The sequence below is a fragment of the Acanthisitta chloris genome, unplaced genomic scaffold (assembly GCF_000695815.1).
Source record: "Acanthisitta chloris isolate BGI_N310 unplaced genomic scaffold, ASM69581v1 scaffold3762, whole genome shotgun sequence".
Classification (NCBI taxonomy): domain Eukaryota; kingdom Metazoa; phylum Chordata; class Aves; order Passeriformes; family Acanthisittidae; genus Acanthisitta; species Acanthisitta chloris.
The window spans coordinates 3,120-19,600 of NW_008660864.1; the positions used below are offsets into that span (position 1 = coordinate 3,120).

The 16,481-nt window shown below is 51.8% G+C and overlaps 1 protein-coding gene across 1 annotated transcript in view; it reads left to right on the plus strand.

Annotated features, from left to right (window-relative positions):
* Window positions 1-2,010: 2,010 nt before the first annotated feature.
* CPEB1 (cytoplasmic polyadenylation element binding protein 1) overlaps window positions 2,011-16,481 on the plus strand; it is a gene marked incomplete at its 3' end in the record, with an annotated part of 32,392 nt that continues 17,921 nt past the window's right edge. Inside the window, exons 1-2 of the mRNA XM_009069973.1 lie at window positions 2,011-2,183; window positions 11,697-11,885. Of these exons, the coding sequence (XP_009068221.1) occupies window positions 2,108-2,183; window positions 11,697-11,885 (265 nt within the window). The remainder of the gene's footprint in view (window positions 2,184-11,696; window positions 11,886-16,481) is intronic.

The following is a 16,481-nucleotide window of genomic DNA, read 5'->3' on the forward strand; positions in this document are numbered from 1 at the left end:
TCGAGTTATTTTTGTCTCACTAGCACAGACTCCTAGCGTAAAGCTTTGCCTCCTGCTGTAAGTGGTTCTCTAGCAGGAACGGGAGTGGAATGTGGAGTTTCACACTTGTGCCAAGGCAGCCTGATGTGGCACTTCTTTTTATTAAAGACGACTGGCAATACTTTTGTAAATTGAGCCTCTGTACTCCAGCTGCTCTTTATAAAGATGACTTAAAGCTCGCTCTGCCTGTTCCCTCTGCCTGACGCTTTCATCCTTACCTGTTTCACTCTTGTCAATGCTCGTGGAGTCCCAGGGCCTTGTCTGGGGGTGGGCTGAGCCTTTCAATAGCCGAAGATTCCAACCTCCAGCGCTGAAGAGATGCTAATAGTCCTCAATGGGCTGGAATTCTCCATCAATTGTTCAGGTCCTGCCTGGAGGCATCGTGTGGGTTGACAAATTCAGTAGCTTGTTCTTGCTGCTTCCAGGAAGGGGTTTCCTTTGTTTTTTAGCAAATGGTGTGGGGGGAGGCTGGCGGGTATAGAAAACTATCAGATCGAGGATTATGGCAGTAAAGTGCTCCTGATGATGGGATGGGGGGTGGAATGCAAATCCTAGACGTGGGCTGGACTAAAATTTCCATCCCCATGTGAAATTCAGTTTAGCCCTGCCTTCTGAAAGATCAGCAAGGGATCATTTGAAAGTAAAACCAGCTTGGTGCTTCAGATGTGCTTGTGAATGAAGCAGGAGAACTGTGGGGTAAGTCCGAAACTTGCAGGAACACATCCAAAAGGTGCCTGTATTAAATGTCTCCTTGACAAGAACAAATGGCCCAATTTAGAGATATAGACTTCTGTGTGTGTTGGAGGAGCTCATTTGCCAGCCTCGCTGCAATTTGGTTTCTTGGATTTGGCTCTAACTTGATTTGCTTAATGGTCAGGATTCTACTCCAGCAGAATGGTGGGGTTGTGCCTTCCTGCTCCTCTCTTTAGTGTGGGTCTTAATTGCTAGTGATACCAATTGCTTTGCATGTTCGGGAGCAGAGTCCTGCTGCAGTGGCTTTTGGGTCCAGGCACACCTGCCCTCGGCCCAAAAACACTGGGTAGAGATGAAGTTTAGTGGCTTCTAGATTGGCAGAGGCTTGAATGTGATGCAGCTGCTCCCAAACGAGCCTGGGTGGGCAGTGGCTTGTGAGCAGAGCTGGGGAAGCAACTGCTCATTCTGGTCCTCTGGACCAGCACCCAGGAGCAGGAGGCATTTGATCTTTCTCATGCAGAAGCTTTATAAGAGCTCTGGCTTGTTTAGGGTGGTCCCACAACCTTGATGCTGGTGGGTCAGTACCCGTAGAGGGTTGTGCTAAAGTAGAGCTGGTTTGGGGTAACTTTTGTGGCTAGGAGCTGTTACCTGAAGGATCAGGAGTTGATCCTCTGCCTTTCCGAGGGGGACCTCGAGATTTGGGGCTGTTTGATTAGCAGGGAAAGCAATGTTTTTTCTGCAGACCTGTTTTCTGGAGTGGTTGCTGCTGACTTGGATTGTTCAAGATGTTCAGAGCTCCCAAACACGGGTGGTGAGGTGAGCCCAGCTCTCCTCTGCCACGTGCAGGAGGAGCTACTGTGGTTCCTTGACCATGGGCATCCCCTTGTCCATCAGTGCCAGAAGACTGATTCTAGGGAGAAGGTGCTTGCCTGTGTTAATTAGATCTCTGCTTTAGCCTTGTGATATGCTGGGGAAAAGCAGCAGGGAGCTGTGTTTACAACCCAGCCGGTCTGGGTGCTGTGGCTGTTAGTCTAAAGTCCATCCCTGGTACCTGTATGTGACAGGCAGTCTGCTCCGATGTGCTGTGCTGACAAATTGCTGACCCGTTTGCTTAACTGCTCCTTTAATGCCAAGAATTGGGCTTGAGTGTTGCTAGAACCTGGAGCTAATGCTAATGTGAGTATTGGAGGCAATCCAGGCTTTCCACAGTGCGTTGAAAACTGAGTGCTGAGTACTTGCCTACTTGACACTAATACTTGTTCTTTTTTAACAGAAGGAAGATACTGGGAGGAGCATAAAGGACTGCTGGGACAGCCCGGATGCCCCTGCACTTTCCACTTGCAGCAATGCAGATGTATTCCGCCGAATAAATGCCATGCTGGACAACTCCTTGGATTTTAGTGGAGTCTGCACCACTCCTGTCACAAAAAGCAGATGTGACCTCCTGCCAGGTGATGGTTTGGCTGAGTTGGGGGGGCTGGGGGAGGCACTTGGTGGGACCTAGTGAACATGTGGTGGTGGTGGTAATCCTCAGTGGGGTGAGGTGTTGGCATGTGCTTGTGATCAGAAGTGCTTGGAGTCAGGGTTAATGCTGTTTTGGTACTGGGAGCTTTGCTTGTGTGCCTGAAATGGATAATCCATGTATTCCCTGGCAGCATGGAGGTGCCTGGGAAGGCTTGCTTGCCTCCCTGTGATGCTGCTTGTCCTTGCGTGGGCTGGATGTGAGCACTTGCTGCCTGACCTACCAGCTTGTGGTGTGGATAGTTCCAGCAGACTAAAAGTCTGCCCCTCCTGGAGGCAGGTTCAGCTGCTCGTAGGGTTAGTGGGGCTGATCAACTGCATGCACCGAAATTGCAAAAGAATGTGAATAACCATGTTTGCCACGGGTCAGCTAACCTGTATTTAAGAGCTCATCGAAGTAGTGCAGGTGTGTGCAGACTTTCCTGCAAAGCAAGCTTGGTGTGATGAAATCAGTGCTGCAAGCTCTTGATTGCTCCAGGCTGAGGGCAGTGGGCATGTTCTGCTGCCTCAAAGCAGCAGCTGTGTCGAAGCCAAGAGTGTTGGGTCCAGTCTTATTTTTATCCAAGGGAAGGACATGCTTTTCTCCCTCTGCAGCAGCACAGGTCTGCCAATAAATGTACCTGTGCCTGATATGCCTCCTGCTGGTCTATGTCTGAGCAACAGTGCTTTGGCAAGGATTTGTGCACTTCAGAGGCTGCTGTTGCCTTTCCAGCCTCTGAATTATAGGATCAATAAATATGTCATTGGAAACTGACCCTCTGGATGTGCCCCAAAACAAAGTAGGAAGTAAAGGGCTGAACCTCACCAGCTGGTGATCTGGCTGCTGTGGGCAGAGCAGCTTTCTCTGCAGTCACTCGGAGACAGGGGTGGCTTGGGCTCCTGGATAATCTGAGTTTTAATCAAATGGGTGTGGAAAAAAGCCACAAACTGGTGTCTGGACACCCGGTGGGTCTGTTTGATGCCCGTGCAGTGCAACTTTGTTCTGGACTGGCGAAATGACTGCTACCAGATGACTTCCAGTGCAGTTTAATCTCCCGGGTATTTGAAGGGCTTAGCACTGTGGACCAGGGGCTGATCTGGCCATGTGACCCTGTGCTGGCGCTGCAGAAATACCAGAGGAAGTGAATCGTTTGCTTCGAGGGACAGATCTGTGGCCAGCACTGCCTGAACTGTGCCTAGTAAAGTGGCACTGGAGGATATGCTGCTACTCCTGAGCAGTTAAGTAGTAAATGTTAACTAGTTCAGGTCAGTGGTGTGGTTAGTGGGGCATTTTTAGAGATTTGTTGTTGTTCTGAGCTGGTTTGACTTTTTTGTCCCCTGGCACAGTGGTAGTCAGTGCTGTATCTGATCTGGATGCACTGGAAGCATGAGGGGAGGAATAAACCAAAGTGTTTTCCTTTTATCTCCTTACAAAAGGTTCGTGAAAGCATTGTTTCAGGCTGCCTTGTTGAAATCTTAGCTACAGCCCTTCCTATTCCATTTATAATTTGGAAGGGGAATATTTCATAAAACCATAGAATGCTTTCAGGGTATTCCCTAATTAAGTTTCACCTTACTTGCCAAAGTTAACCTGGTTGATAAGGGAATTGTCTCTGCCTGCTAGAGCAGATTCATCCTGTGGAGGTGTTGGGTTAGTTCTAGTTTTAGGTCTGGGCTTAGAGCTGACACATCAATTTTAATTTGCAGAGCTGTCTTCTAGAGTTTGAAGCTCTTCTCTGAGGGACTGGGGTGTTTGCCTAGCACTGAAATGGACCTGCTTACTGACCTGCTGCTTATAAATCTCTGGCTGCTCTGTCACTTACTGTGGTGTTTCTCAAGGGTGCCTGGAGCAGAGTGTCTTTCCTGGCCTGGAGCTGCTGAGATGTGATGCCTTGGTTGGAAGCTCTGAATTGCCCTTCAGTGGTGTTTAAACTGCTTGTGTTTCAGGTGGTGAGTGAGTAATTCCTGTGGAAGACCTCTTGTGGAGCAAGTACAGTGGGACTTGCTTGTAAAAAAGAGAGACTCTCTCTAGCAAATGTTGTTCGTGCTGCAGGACAACCAAAGTTGTGCTTTGGGGACACTCTAAGCAGCTATTCTTGTTCCTGCTGTGGCAGCTGAGGCCAGTCTCACCAGTGAGCCCTGGCAGGGCCAATTATACAGCCTGGGGACCAGGGTGGGGGCACTGCTCAGCATTAACCTGATAGGAGCCTTTTAGCTTGTATTGAATCTCTTGTGCAGCAGCACAAATGCTTGTGGTGGTGTTGTGAGGAAAGAATTCCTCACTTCCCGAAGGATGCTGAGCACTGCCTAGGCAGGTCTGGAAAGGGACTGCCTTGGGTGCCCTCACTGTTTCAGCTAGTGGAAATGTGAAGGTGCCTCTGGGCTGTCCAGGAGACTGATAAGAGTACAGCCTGGGCCAGTAGTTATCAGCTGTAAATTCGTGCATGAGTCAGCATCTGCCAAAGCATCAGCAGCTCTGAGTTATTGGTTTCCCTGCAGTCCCAGCCTTGTTTCCTTTGTGTTGGAGCTGGGACTGCTGGGTGGGTAAGGAGGGCCTGAATGAAACAGCTCTGCGAGCTTCTTCCTGTCTCTGGAGCTGAAAAGTGCATGAGCTGCTCCTTTTGTTTAATGGGTTCCTAATGAGTGTCTTCCCCATGAAAAAGCTGGCACTACCAGCAAGGATGTGAATCCTAGGATAGCTGTGGTCCATAAATGGGGAGGTGCTTTGGCACCTAGACCCTGGCCTAGGTTGTGCAGGTACTGTAAGGATGAGCAGCTGATCACTACAATTCAGAATATGCTGCAGCTACCTGCCCCTTGCCCTGGGCAGGCAGTTGGAGCCTGAAGCAGGTGTTAGCTGTTTGCCTTTCTCTTGAGTGAAAAAGGATGTCTTGCCTCCTGTAAGCCTGGCTTATGGGTAGGTGACCAATGGAGCCAGAGACCCTTTATTTCATGTGTTTTCTTGTCACTGCTCCAAGTCTAGTCACTTCTGAAGACTTCCTGAGCCTGTGTTGGTTTTACTTTGTTCAGGCACAACTGGTGTATTGCTGTTAGGCTAGATTATCATGAAACTCCTAGCCTGGGCAGGCTTAATGAGCCTGAAGATTGTGTAAATGTAGTAGCTGTAACAGGTGAAAGGACTGTCTTTTTACAGCTTAAACTCTGCTGGTGTGAGAGATTGGGGATGAGATTTTATTCCAGCAGTGTAAATGGACTTTAATCTATTTGTGGTCCCTCAGGCTTTTCAGTTGTCATCTTCAGGTCAAGCTAAATTTATCCTGACTTGGACTTGTGTTGAAGAAGCCCCTTTCAGCATTAAGAGGATTACACATGGTGGAGAAGGGATGGCAGAAGTTTGTGACCTCTCACTAATGCTATTGGGGAAACACGTGTGGAGACACCTTTCTGGGCATGCTGAGGTGCACAGTGAGGCTGTGCTGGGATCAGGACAGCAGCAGCCTGAGCAGTGTGAGAGGACAGGCTGACTCAGCATTCCTGGATCCATGCAGTTGGGGCGTATCCCCATCCAGGCAGCAGCCACTGGAGGTTCAGCTTACCATACCTCATGTTAAATCTCTATAAAGATCTGTTTGCAGCTAGTCCTTGGTGAAATTGATTGCCTCAAAGTGATCTGTGTTGTCATGCCCAGTCTGACCACCATCCCTAAGGGATGTGGGTAGCTGCTCCAGGAGTCCCTGAGCACCAGGCTCAGGTTGCTCTCCCAAACTGGGGGTACTGTACAGCAGTGTGGTGAGAGCTGTGGTAGAGCATATCTGGTGACTCCTGCTTCAGAACACTGAGGCAGAGCCTCCTCAGTGTGGATATTAACCTTTAGTGCCTTTCAGTGTGGTCTTGGTAGGGGCAGGAGTGAACATCTGGTGCTGCTGGAGTGCTGCCTGTCCTTCAGCAGCTGCTTCTCAAGGAATGTGGTTTTAAAGTTGATCTGCATGTTCATCACTGGTCTGAATAAGAATGTGAGCCAGGCCAGTTCTTAAGGTAGCAGGTGGCTTGTTTGCCAGGTGTTAAGGCTGAGCCTTGCTGGGTGGCAGGTACTGCTACCAGATTTAGTTAAGAAAGCCTAGACCAGCTTTTGAGATCATCCTGTTCTGTAGGCACAACTTCCAGCTTGAGTGGAACTGGGAGTAAAGCTTCCATTTGAGCTTTTGCATGCCTATTTGCTAAGCTGACTGGTTTCAACTGAAGGCAAAGCTGGCTTAAAAGGAACTTTAAGCTGTTGCAGGTGCCTCAAATGTTGCAGGAGCTTTGATCTCCCTTTCATTAAGCTCTGCTCATTTAACAGAGACAAAGTTGTAACTTGACAGTCTATTGTGTGAAGAAATGGAAGATGCTGAAGTGACTTCCTGTGGATGGGAGTGGCTTCAGGTGCCAAGTTCAGTGTAAAGGCTGTTAGCTGTGGCCCATCAGGTCCTAATGACTCTTTGTGGATGCTTTATTTAAGGAAAACTGGAGGACAAATGCAAACCCAGACTAGCTGATGACTATATCGGCTTCCTTTTTGCTTTTAGCTGCAGTCAATTAATGACCTAACGCTTGTTTAGCCATCCAAAAAGTGCCTCTGATACTGTAATGTCAATTCCTCCACTCTTCCCTGCCCTGTAGCCATGAGGAAAAGTGCCAGTCAGTGCTGGATACAGCTGATGTGACTCGAGTGGTCTTGGATCAGGGAATAAAATGACCCAGAAGGTAGCTCTGCTTACCTGGAGTGCGTGGGGTCCTCAGGGTGCCTGAGGCAGAGCCAGACTGTTAGTAGGAGCTCCCCTGGAGCTGGCAGCTGAGAACCGTCCTGCTTGCACCCCCAGAAATGCTGTATGCCAGGGACACATCCAGAATAGTGGAATTCAACATCTGTGCCCCAGGAAAGGAGCACACCCACTGCCTTTGGCCTTGGTCTTTGTATTTCAAGTGTCGCATCGACAGGTCTGTCTACGTGGATGTGATGTTGTTCTGTACTGGAAAGTGACTCTGGTAAACTATTTTTGTATCAGATCTGCAAAGGGAAGCAGATCAGTGTTCTGCAGAGAGCAGGGCCTTGGCCTAGAGCACTCTGCAGTAGTCACAAATTGTGTGGTGTTGCTGAAGATCCAGCAGTTTCCTGATGCCCTGAGCTCTGTCATTCAGGTTTTGGTGCTGTAATTCTGTCTTTCTTACTCTTGGAAGAGGTAGGTAGAGCGGCAGGACTGTTGCAGTGCCTCTTCCTTGGTTTTTGAAGTAGCTGCTTGCCAGCTGTTCGAGTGTTTGTGGTTATGGAATAAGGCAGACTGCTTCATCTGGCTGTGAAACAGGTCATGCAGCAGCATCTCCACTTGAGGAGTTTTTCAGATTACGGAGGAGATGCTTAGTTGTGTTTCAGAAAAACCTCTTGTAACTAGTAGGTTTATGCCTGACACAAGCTTTCTTGAGCCCCTGTTGATCTCTGCTCTGCCTTGGGAATACAATTGGCTCATCCTCTAAAAGCTTTCACTTGATACTCGTTTGTCTTGTGTGCAAAATGCACTTTAGAGGCTTAATTTTCAGGGATGCAATTCCCAGCCTTTACAACTGGAGGTGTAGAGAGGTGTGAAAGGCAAAGCCATGCTGCTGCTGCCAGCTGCCTTCCCACTTGTGATCTGGATGCTGCAGAGCTGCTCCCTTTGCCTCTTCTTTGGATTTGGTTTGGAAACCTAGCCTTGGTCAGAGCTCTAGTCTACAAGCTGGGTCTGGTTTTGTGAGTGAACAGAGCTTACAGCTGAGCTGTGCTTATCCTTCCCCTTCCCTGAATGCTCAGGGCCTTGTTCCTGGAGGGGCTTCCTCTGTGTTCAGGCTCTGCTGGAAACCAGCACGTAGGAGCAAAGGGAGACCTGTTCTTGGCTGTGGAGGTGGTAGGAGTGGGATCAAGCTTGTTTGGTTCATGTTTGCTTAACCATTCTGAGAAAATCCAGAGGAAGAAGGCAGCAGGTTTTAAGATAAACCCCATTTGCTGGATTTTTAGCTGGCTTTGTGAATGGCCTGGGCTCGGAAGGCTCAAACATCTGAACATCTTTGCACTTGGTTGAAGCATCACCTTTCAAGGGTGATGGCACAGAGATGCTGCTGCTATGGCATGGGGAGTGAATCATGCTCCCTGTTCCTCCTGCTACCTTAATCCACCTGCTGCAACCTGCATGTGGATCACAGCTGCTGCTGCCAGGCCCTGCGTGGTCCTTCCCACGCAAGCTTAGGCTGTAATTTCATAAATATTTTCCTGTTTCAAATGCCTGGTTGGTGCAGCCATGCTGCATACCAGATCAGGGGAAGGAGCCAGGCTTAGAGCTAACTCCCTGTGGCTTGGCTTTAACCAGCTCAGCTCCCCAGCCCAGCTTCCTGTGTGGAAACTCTCCTGGTGTGAGTGAGGAGGGGATGGGTGCTTAGGCTGCAGCTGTGTGGGCTGGTGGGGTCTGACTGCAGGGAAGAGCTGAGCTCTGAACATCCTCACCTTTAAGACGCCTTTGGAATGTGTTAAATCCAGTGCTGACAGTTGAAGTCTGGAAAATGCAGCTTTCCATCCAGGGGGTGTTGTGGAAAGCTGTCCAGCCTGTGCTGCAGTGTGCCCTGGCTCCAGGGTTCTCCTGGACGGGCAGGAAGACATCATCCAGGAGAGCCACCTGATCCAAGACTGGCATAGGAGTGTTTTACTAAGGACTTTGTTCTCATGATGCTGTTGAAATCCAGCAGAACCAGCTCAGGAGGCAGGAGCTCAGTCTCTCCCAGACTCTCAGGCACGAGCCCAGCGCAGCGCCGCTCCCTCTGCCAGAATGGTTGGCTTCCAGTGGCAACTCCAGGGGAAAAATCCAGGTTGGAAAGACTTGCCACTGGTGGTTATGACTTGGAAAAGTCTGCAGCAAAGCATTTGGGCTGGGTTGGGCTGTGTCAGGTTGCAAAGAGAAATGACTTGGTATTTGGTAGACATTTAGTTATGAATAACTTGAGGTTATGACTCCTTAGACTGAATTTTTGTCAGAAATTTAATTCTTCCTGCCCTGGTATCCCATTAGTTTTGTCTGCCTACAACAATTGATTGCTTTGTAACTAATTTCCAGACTCTTGACTTTTAAAAATAACTATTCCAGAAATCTGTTTAGGTTCTCTTTTTTTTTTTTAAGTTGGTGTTTTTCCTGGATGACCTGTATCCATCTTTCATTCTGGCTGGGAGTGTTAAAGGGGAAGCAGACTTGTGCTGGCTGTTTGCTTCCGATGGGAAAAGGTCTAATTAAAAACTGCTGGTTATCTGAATGAGTTCTGCTCTGTGCCTCAGCAGTTAGAGCTGTAACTGGATTGCAGGGAGCTTGTCTTTAATGTGGATTGAAGTCATCAGAGGGAATCATAGGGAAACAAAACAGCTTATTTCCTGAAAAATGCAGATAGTGAGAGAAAATGTGGCTGGATGCTGTGGAGTGAGCACTTCCTGTCGCTGATAAATTTGGTCCTTATTTTCCTTGTTTCTTCAGTGGTGGGTTTCATCCAAGTTGTGCTGTCACTACCCTGTGTCCATGCACTTCTCAGAGGATGAAGTTTGGTAGGAATGAATCTTGAAGAAGGGATAAGACCTAGCAAGGTCCCCAAAGGGAGGGGAGTCTCCTGCTGCCAGGGTCTGGGCAAGAGCACAGCACTTGTGCATTTTCACAGATGCAGGAATGTTCCATATTCATATGGACAAGTTATGGTTGCTGTGGGAACTGAGTTGGCTGAGCACTGTGCCTTGTCCTCTCCTCCCTGCATTATAGATGTCCAAAACAAGCAATCCAAAAACTATCTGGGAAGATTTGGTGCAGTGAAGTACTCCTCTGAAGATGCAGCGTGATGCTATTGGAGAAGTAGTTGATGCTGTTACAGGTGCTTGGTAGTAACGTGACTGAATTGGCACTGCAGCTTGTACTAGTACTACTAGGAGTAGAAAACACCCTAGTGGATGCTATCCTGGTGGAGTGCTGTGCTGTGGAGGAGGCTGCAGCTGGGAGGGGGAAGGTGGAATGTTTGCAGCAGGTATGGTTTTAGCTGCTCTGATCCCACCTGCAGTGCCACAGCCCCTCGGTGTGATCTGGGAATGCAGGTGCACCCATGGGGTGGAGGTGAGGGTACCACCACCAGCCCTGCCTGGGCTTTGCTGGCTCGCGGGCAAGCGAGTGGCACAGGACGTGGCTGTGGAAAAGGAGGCCAGGAACGCTGTCGGGCTGTCTGGGATGGCCGGGGCTGCACGTGAGGGATAACGTGACAGGCTGGAGTGACTGCAGAGCCGGCAGTGGTGTGTGCGAGGTGTACATCTGATGGCACAGTGGGAGGCTGTGGGGGCAGGGGGAGGAGGAGGAGACAGCTGCTGCTGCTTGGTAGCTGGCTTATAAATGCCCTCTGACTCAGATTTCGGGTAACACAGCTGAGCATCTTGTGGTTTCATCAGCCCCCAGATCCCTGCATTAAACTGGAATTCTCAGACTATGAACCTGCTGTGTTTCCCTAGGCTGTTGGCACGGGCTGAAATCGAGGCGAGAATCCGGCGTCTCCAGTACCGTAGCCTTGTGAACACCCCGCAGGGGAGGGCTGGGAAAGGGGGGACCAGGCGGGCGGAAGGTAAACAGGCCGTGAAAAAATTCCTGATGTGAAATGTGTCCAGCGCTCCGGATGGTTCTCTTGCTCCTGTACCCGTGGGATGTGCCCGCTCGGGCTGTGCCCGGGATAATGGGCTGCTCCCTGAGTGGTGGGGGTTGAAGGTTATCCTTGCTACTCAGGGGTAAACAATGCCGAGTCAGTGAGGCACAGAGTGGCCAAGCTGAACCAAACAGATTATGCTAGCAGAATTGCGAAGCTTTGCATCGGGCTCTGAATCGGAGCCAGCAGCTGGAGGCTGGCCAGGACTAAAGTGTTTTTGGGTTTTGTGGGTGGAGGGAGGCGGGGACAGGAGAGCTGGGTAGCACTAAAACTAACTGTCTGCTCTGTCGCTGCTGCTGCTCTCATCGTTGCTGAGGGGATTGCTGCCTCGAGCCTGGCGTCTGCCGTGCCGTGGAGCTCTGCTTTGTGCTGCCTGCCTCCCCTGGCTCACTGGAGCTGCTCCTCTCTCCTCCTGCTGCCGTCTTGTCTGTCGGGGGAAATCTTACCCTTTCTTCTTACCTTTATTTTGTAAGAGCTGATGCAGTTCTCTTGCATGGCTGAGTGACGTCACTGTCAGCACAGTAAGCATCAGCAGCCTGGTCACATGCTGACCCAGTCAGTAATGCAGACGGGATAGGAAGGTGGAGGGGCCAAGGGGGGTGGGGGGCTGGATTCTGGACATATGGTAGCCCTCCCTTTTGGGGTGCAACTGCTACTTGCAGAAGCCGTGGCTTCAGAGCGGCACGAGACCTGGCTTGGCGCTTAACGCTCTGGAGAACTCCTTCTTTAAAAAGAAAAAAAGCCAGCACTGAACTCTCAAGCTTGTTTGTTCTCCATCTGAGCAGACTTCCAGGACTCTGAAGAACCAGTGGCAAGCAGGATGCTTTTCCCAACGTCCACGCAAGAGTCTTCCCGTGGCCTCCCGGACACCAACGATCTGTGCCTTGGCCTGCAGTCCCTCAACCTGACAGGGTGGGACAGACCCTGGAGCACCCAGGACTCTGATGCTGCAGCACAAACCAGCACACAGTCCGGTGAGTCTGCTGACACGCAGCAACAGTTGTGGGATTCCTTTTGTGGTTTTGGCAGGTTTGGGGGTAATGTGGAGCAATGTGCTTGTGTAACAGGGGGCTGACAGGGGCTGGTGGGGGCTTCTCCGACCCATGGTGCTTGTGTAATGTGGTGGCTGAGTTGGGGAGGCTGTGACTGCCTGTGTCACAGCTCTGCTGTCAGTTCACTGCAGACAAGAAGTGCCTGGGGTTGTTTTGCTTGGAGCTGTAATGCTGGTGGAGGAATAACCTCGCTGGGAGAGGAGAAATCCTCTTGCTGTGTTTGGAGGGAGTGGGTGGGGGGTGTGGTGTCAGGAGGCTGAACGCGCCGGGTAGGAGTGAGGCTGAACTTCACTCCGGCAGCCTGAGAAAATCCCTGGTGGCAGGTAGCTCTGCAGGTGGGGGGGTTGTGTTTGCAAAGGGACCCCACTGCCCTGACAGCCCCACTCACCCCTTGGCTATGGCAGGATTGCTGCCCGACTCTGCCCTGGGGTGTGGTACTGCCAGCACCTGACAACTTCAGCCAGCAGCTCTCGGCTGGCTGGGAGACTTGGAGGGATTATTCTCCACTCCCACGTTCAACTAGAAATAGCGGTCTGTGCCTGGCAGTGGGCTGCAGGAGATGCAGTGGAATGGCTTCTTGTTTTAACTCTTCTGGTCCAGCGCAAGCCGACGTGATGGGCAGGGTGTGGGCTTGCAGCCACGCGCTGCTGGCTGGTGTGCCCTTCCCCCTCAGTCCTCTCCAGTCTGGTTTTACAGCTGGGATCAGATGGGGAGCTCTTGGGGTGCTGAGTGCTTCCCTTGGAGTGGTGTGTGGGGTTCAGTTAACTCTTCCAGAGACACTAGCCTTCCCTGTAAAATCACGGGAGGAGCAAGGGGTGCTGTGTGCGTGAACCGAATGCATCTCCTTGGCCTGGTGACGAGCAGAGGGGTAAAACAGAGAGAAGAGTTCACTTTCCAGCCTTTGAGGGCTGTAAAAACCAGTTTTGCAAAGGGTGGTGTGTTCGTTCAAGTATCAGTCCGTGGAAAGATCTAGTGCTTTGGCAGAGTTTGTACAAGTTCAGCCTGGTTGCTACAGAAACTCATCCCTTTATAGCAGCATGCTGCTGCTTTGTTAAAAGGGGAGTGCATCTCTGCGCAGACTTGGGTGACACAGAGGCCCCAGGCATGAAGTTGGTGCTGACAGGAATATAGATAGCTTCTGGGGGGGCTGGGCAGCAGGATTTGCCCACATAGAGGTTTGGGGGGCAAGAAGGTGCTGTCAGCCACCTCCGTCCAGGGATTGCTGCCCTCGGGATAGGAAGAGCATCTGGGACACAGCCTTGAATTTTGCTGCATGGGTTGTAAAACAACCCAAAAATAAAGAACAGTAATGGGGTAGCAGAAAAGAACAGCTTGATCAGCACAGCTCGCTTGAGTTTCTACCTCTAATTTCCACAGGACTCAGTGTGTGGGCCCTGGCACAGGCACTCGGGGTCTGCCTGCAGCCAGGCTGCAGTAGCTTTATTAAGCCTCGCTCTGCTCCAGTGAGCAGACCTCCACATGGTCCTGTGGGCTTCCCCTAATGAACCAGGGAATACCACACGCTCCTGTGTCTGTCCTCTTTTCCTTGCCAGCTGAAACCTTGAAGGAAGAGGAAGAAACAGAAGTTGTTAGTGTGCAGTGGGCTGGCCAGGTGCCTTAGAGCTGTGCTCTGAGCCCCTTCTGGCTGTTGGCAGACTGTGGGGCCCTGCACCTGTGTTAGTGTTCAGTGGATGAAAAGCACACTTAGAGCAGGTGACATCCCACTGAATGGCTCAGCCGGGGCCCCGGGCTGGGCACACAACGGTGCTGCGGAACGAGGCGCTGCCGGTGCGGATGTCCCAGCCCCACCTGATCCGCTGTAGCCATCCCCAGTGCTCCTTGGCATGCTTCCTGCCAGGCTGTGTTGGCAGAGGCACGGCTGTCTCTGCAGCGCTCCGGCAGGCAGGCGAGCAGCGCTGGCACGAGCCCGGGGCAGGCTGTGTGCCTCACAGGTTGGGTGGTGGGGCTGGCAGGGCCCTGCTGGGGGGTAGTTTGCTGCCAAGGGTGGAAGAGCTCCTGGTTTCAGGAGGGAGGTGGATCTGAAGATGATCTGAAGGTGCTCCAGTGACCTCCCTGCTCGCAGAGGGTGTATCTGGTGTCAGGTGCCCCCACTGACTGCAGTGCATCGTGCTGGAGCCTCTGCCTGCCGCAGAGGCCTGGGAAGAGTGGTGGAAAGGATCTAGCCTCAGGCATGACCCCAGGCTCTGATGATCTGCACCCTACTGGGTGTTCGTGATGACGTGTGGTAACAGCTGCTGGAAGGTGGCACCCAGTGCTGTCTGGAGAGGCCTCTTTCCTCACTTCACTCCTGGTATTCCCATTGGTGCACGAAGGGGGGATGGCTGGGATGTAAAATCTGCCAAAACGCAGCTGTGCAGCTTGCACAGAGGAGCCTCTGGCCTGTAGTGGCTGTGCAGAGGGTCCAGTACCCTATGCCTGGGGTGTTGTGATCCTGAGACAGTGTTATTTCTCTCAGACCCATCCTCCCTTCCCAGGTGTGCAGCAGCTGGGCCAGGAGTGCTCTGTGGTCTGTGCTGCTGTTGCTCTCCTGCTCCAAGGGCTGTGGGGATGTTGTGTGCTGGCTGGGGAAGTGAAAGGCTGATCCCTGTGCACAGCTGTTGTATCGTGTCAGCCGCCCACACCTCCTGTGTCTGCAGAGCCTCAGCCATTTCTCCTTCCTAAGGGCCCTGGAGTGGCAGTGGAGCATCTTGGGAGGGCAGAGCTGGTAGTTCAGGAGCATCTTCTGAAAGGCTGTGAAACACTCAGTGTGGCAGAGGAGTGTTCTGTGTCTGAAAGCTGTGTGGATGTGAGGAGCTGGCAGATGCTGATGCTTCCAGGTGGCCTAGCTGTGCTGTGATGGAAAGAGGGAGGATGTGGTAAGGATGCTGCTGTGTCCAGGCACTCCTGATGCCCAGTGCTGAGGCCTGGGAGGCTGCAGCTGGCCTAGCCCCCAGGGCTGGGGTCTCCATCAGGGTGTCCTGTGAGAGGTGAGGCTGTGTCAGCGCTGGGCTGTGTCTGGGGACTGGGGAGGGATGGCGCTGCCAAGCAGAGCTGTTGTGCTGCTGGCACCCAAGCGTTTGGAAGGTTCCAGCAGTGACTCAGCTGTGCAGACCCACGGGGAGGTGGCTGGAAGGGTGGAAATGCAAAAAAAAACCCAAAACTAACAATCAGGCTAAAAATATTGCTGATGTGGTCCCCTGCAGTGCTGTGCTTGAGTACTGATGAGCTGGGACCTCCTCTCCTCTGCATAGTCCCTGTCAGTGTGGAGCTTCCTCAGCCTGGGAAGGACCTTTGGCTGCACACCCTTGTGGTGTCACCTTGTGCTCCCAGAGTGGTGTCACCATGCAGCTTGGTGCAGTGGGATCAGGTACCTGCTGCTGGCTGGGGCTGTGCTGGGGAGGCCAGAGAGCAGCAGGGCTGGTTTGTACACCCCAGTAGTCCTGCCTGTGTCCCCCCTTCCCAAAGGGCAGCTGAGCCCCTTGCACTCCGTGTTATTTGTGGGGAGTTTCTCTTCTGTGCCTGGTGCTGTAACACACCGAGGGCGTGTGCTGAGCCCTGGGGAGTGTGCCAGAGGCACTGCTGGTCCCTAGTGCCTTGAGAGAGGCTCTCTGGAGGCAGCAGCTGCTGCAGGCTTGAGCTGCTGGCAGTTCCTGGCTGTAGGATTGAACTGCTGTCTCATAGCAGGCAAAGCATCTCAAACCCACTGCTGCCATTTGATCTGTCAGGCTGGAAATACTTCAGCAAGTCCCAGAAACCTGCTCCATTGCCTGGGGAGGGCCTTTTGCAGGAAACTGGCCTTGAGCACTTCCAGACCTGCTCTATTTCTTAAGGCAGTGTTTCCCTGTCTTCAGAGTAACCTCACAGTATGGAGATACTTGAGTTTACATCTTGGAGTTCATTCACTCCACAGGCAAGGAGGGGTTAAGAGGCAGCAAGGTGGGACTGCCCTTGATGGTATCCTTCACTGTCCTATTCCTCAAGGGGCACAAGCAAATGGGGCCTCGATCCAGTTTTTGCCTGGAGAAGAGCAGTACACAGCAGATCCATGTGCAGATTTTGGGTCTCCCTGGCTGGTTTTCAGCCTGTGCCAGCTGCTCGGTCTGGCTGGTCTGTTCTGCCCTACATTGGGAGCTGTCCCTATGTGGGACAGCAGACTTACCCACTGGGAAATCGTCCTAAAACCTGTCTGTTAACACTAAGTTTGCAATGCTAACATGTGAGGGTGGTTTCATCAGGATCAGATCTTCTGGAGAGGATGTTGGCCTCTCTAGGTGAGTCCAGCAGGTGAGCGCTTCCTCGTGGTGTCTGATGGACCACCTTGTTGTATCTGCCTCTCTGCTTGTTGTGTGACCCTAGAGCTGCTGCTGCAGCAACAGATTTGAGCTTTTCCCTGGATCTGCTCTTGAGACTGCAGCTCCAGCCTCATCTGTGCCCTCTGCGGGGTGGCTGCTGCTGTCTCATTCTCCAGCCTGCAAGGTTACAGCTCCGTCACTCTGGTGCCTGGGGAATGGCCTGTGG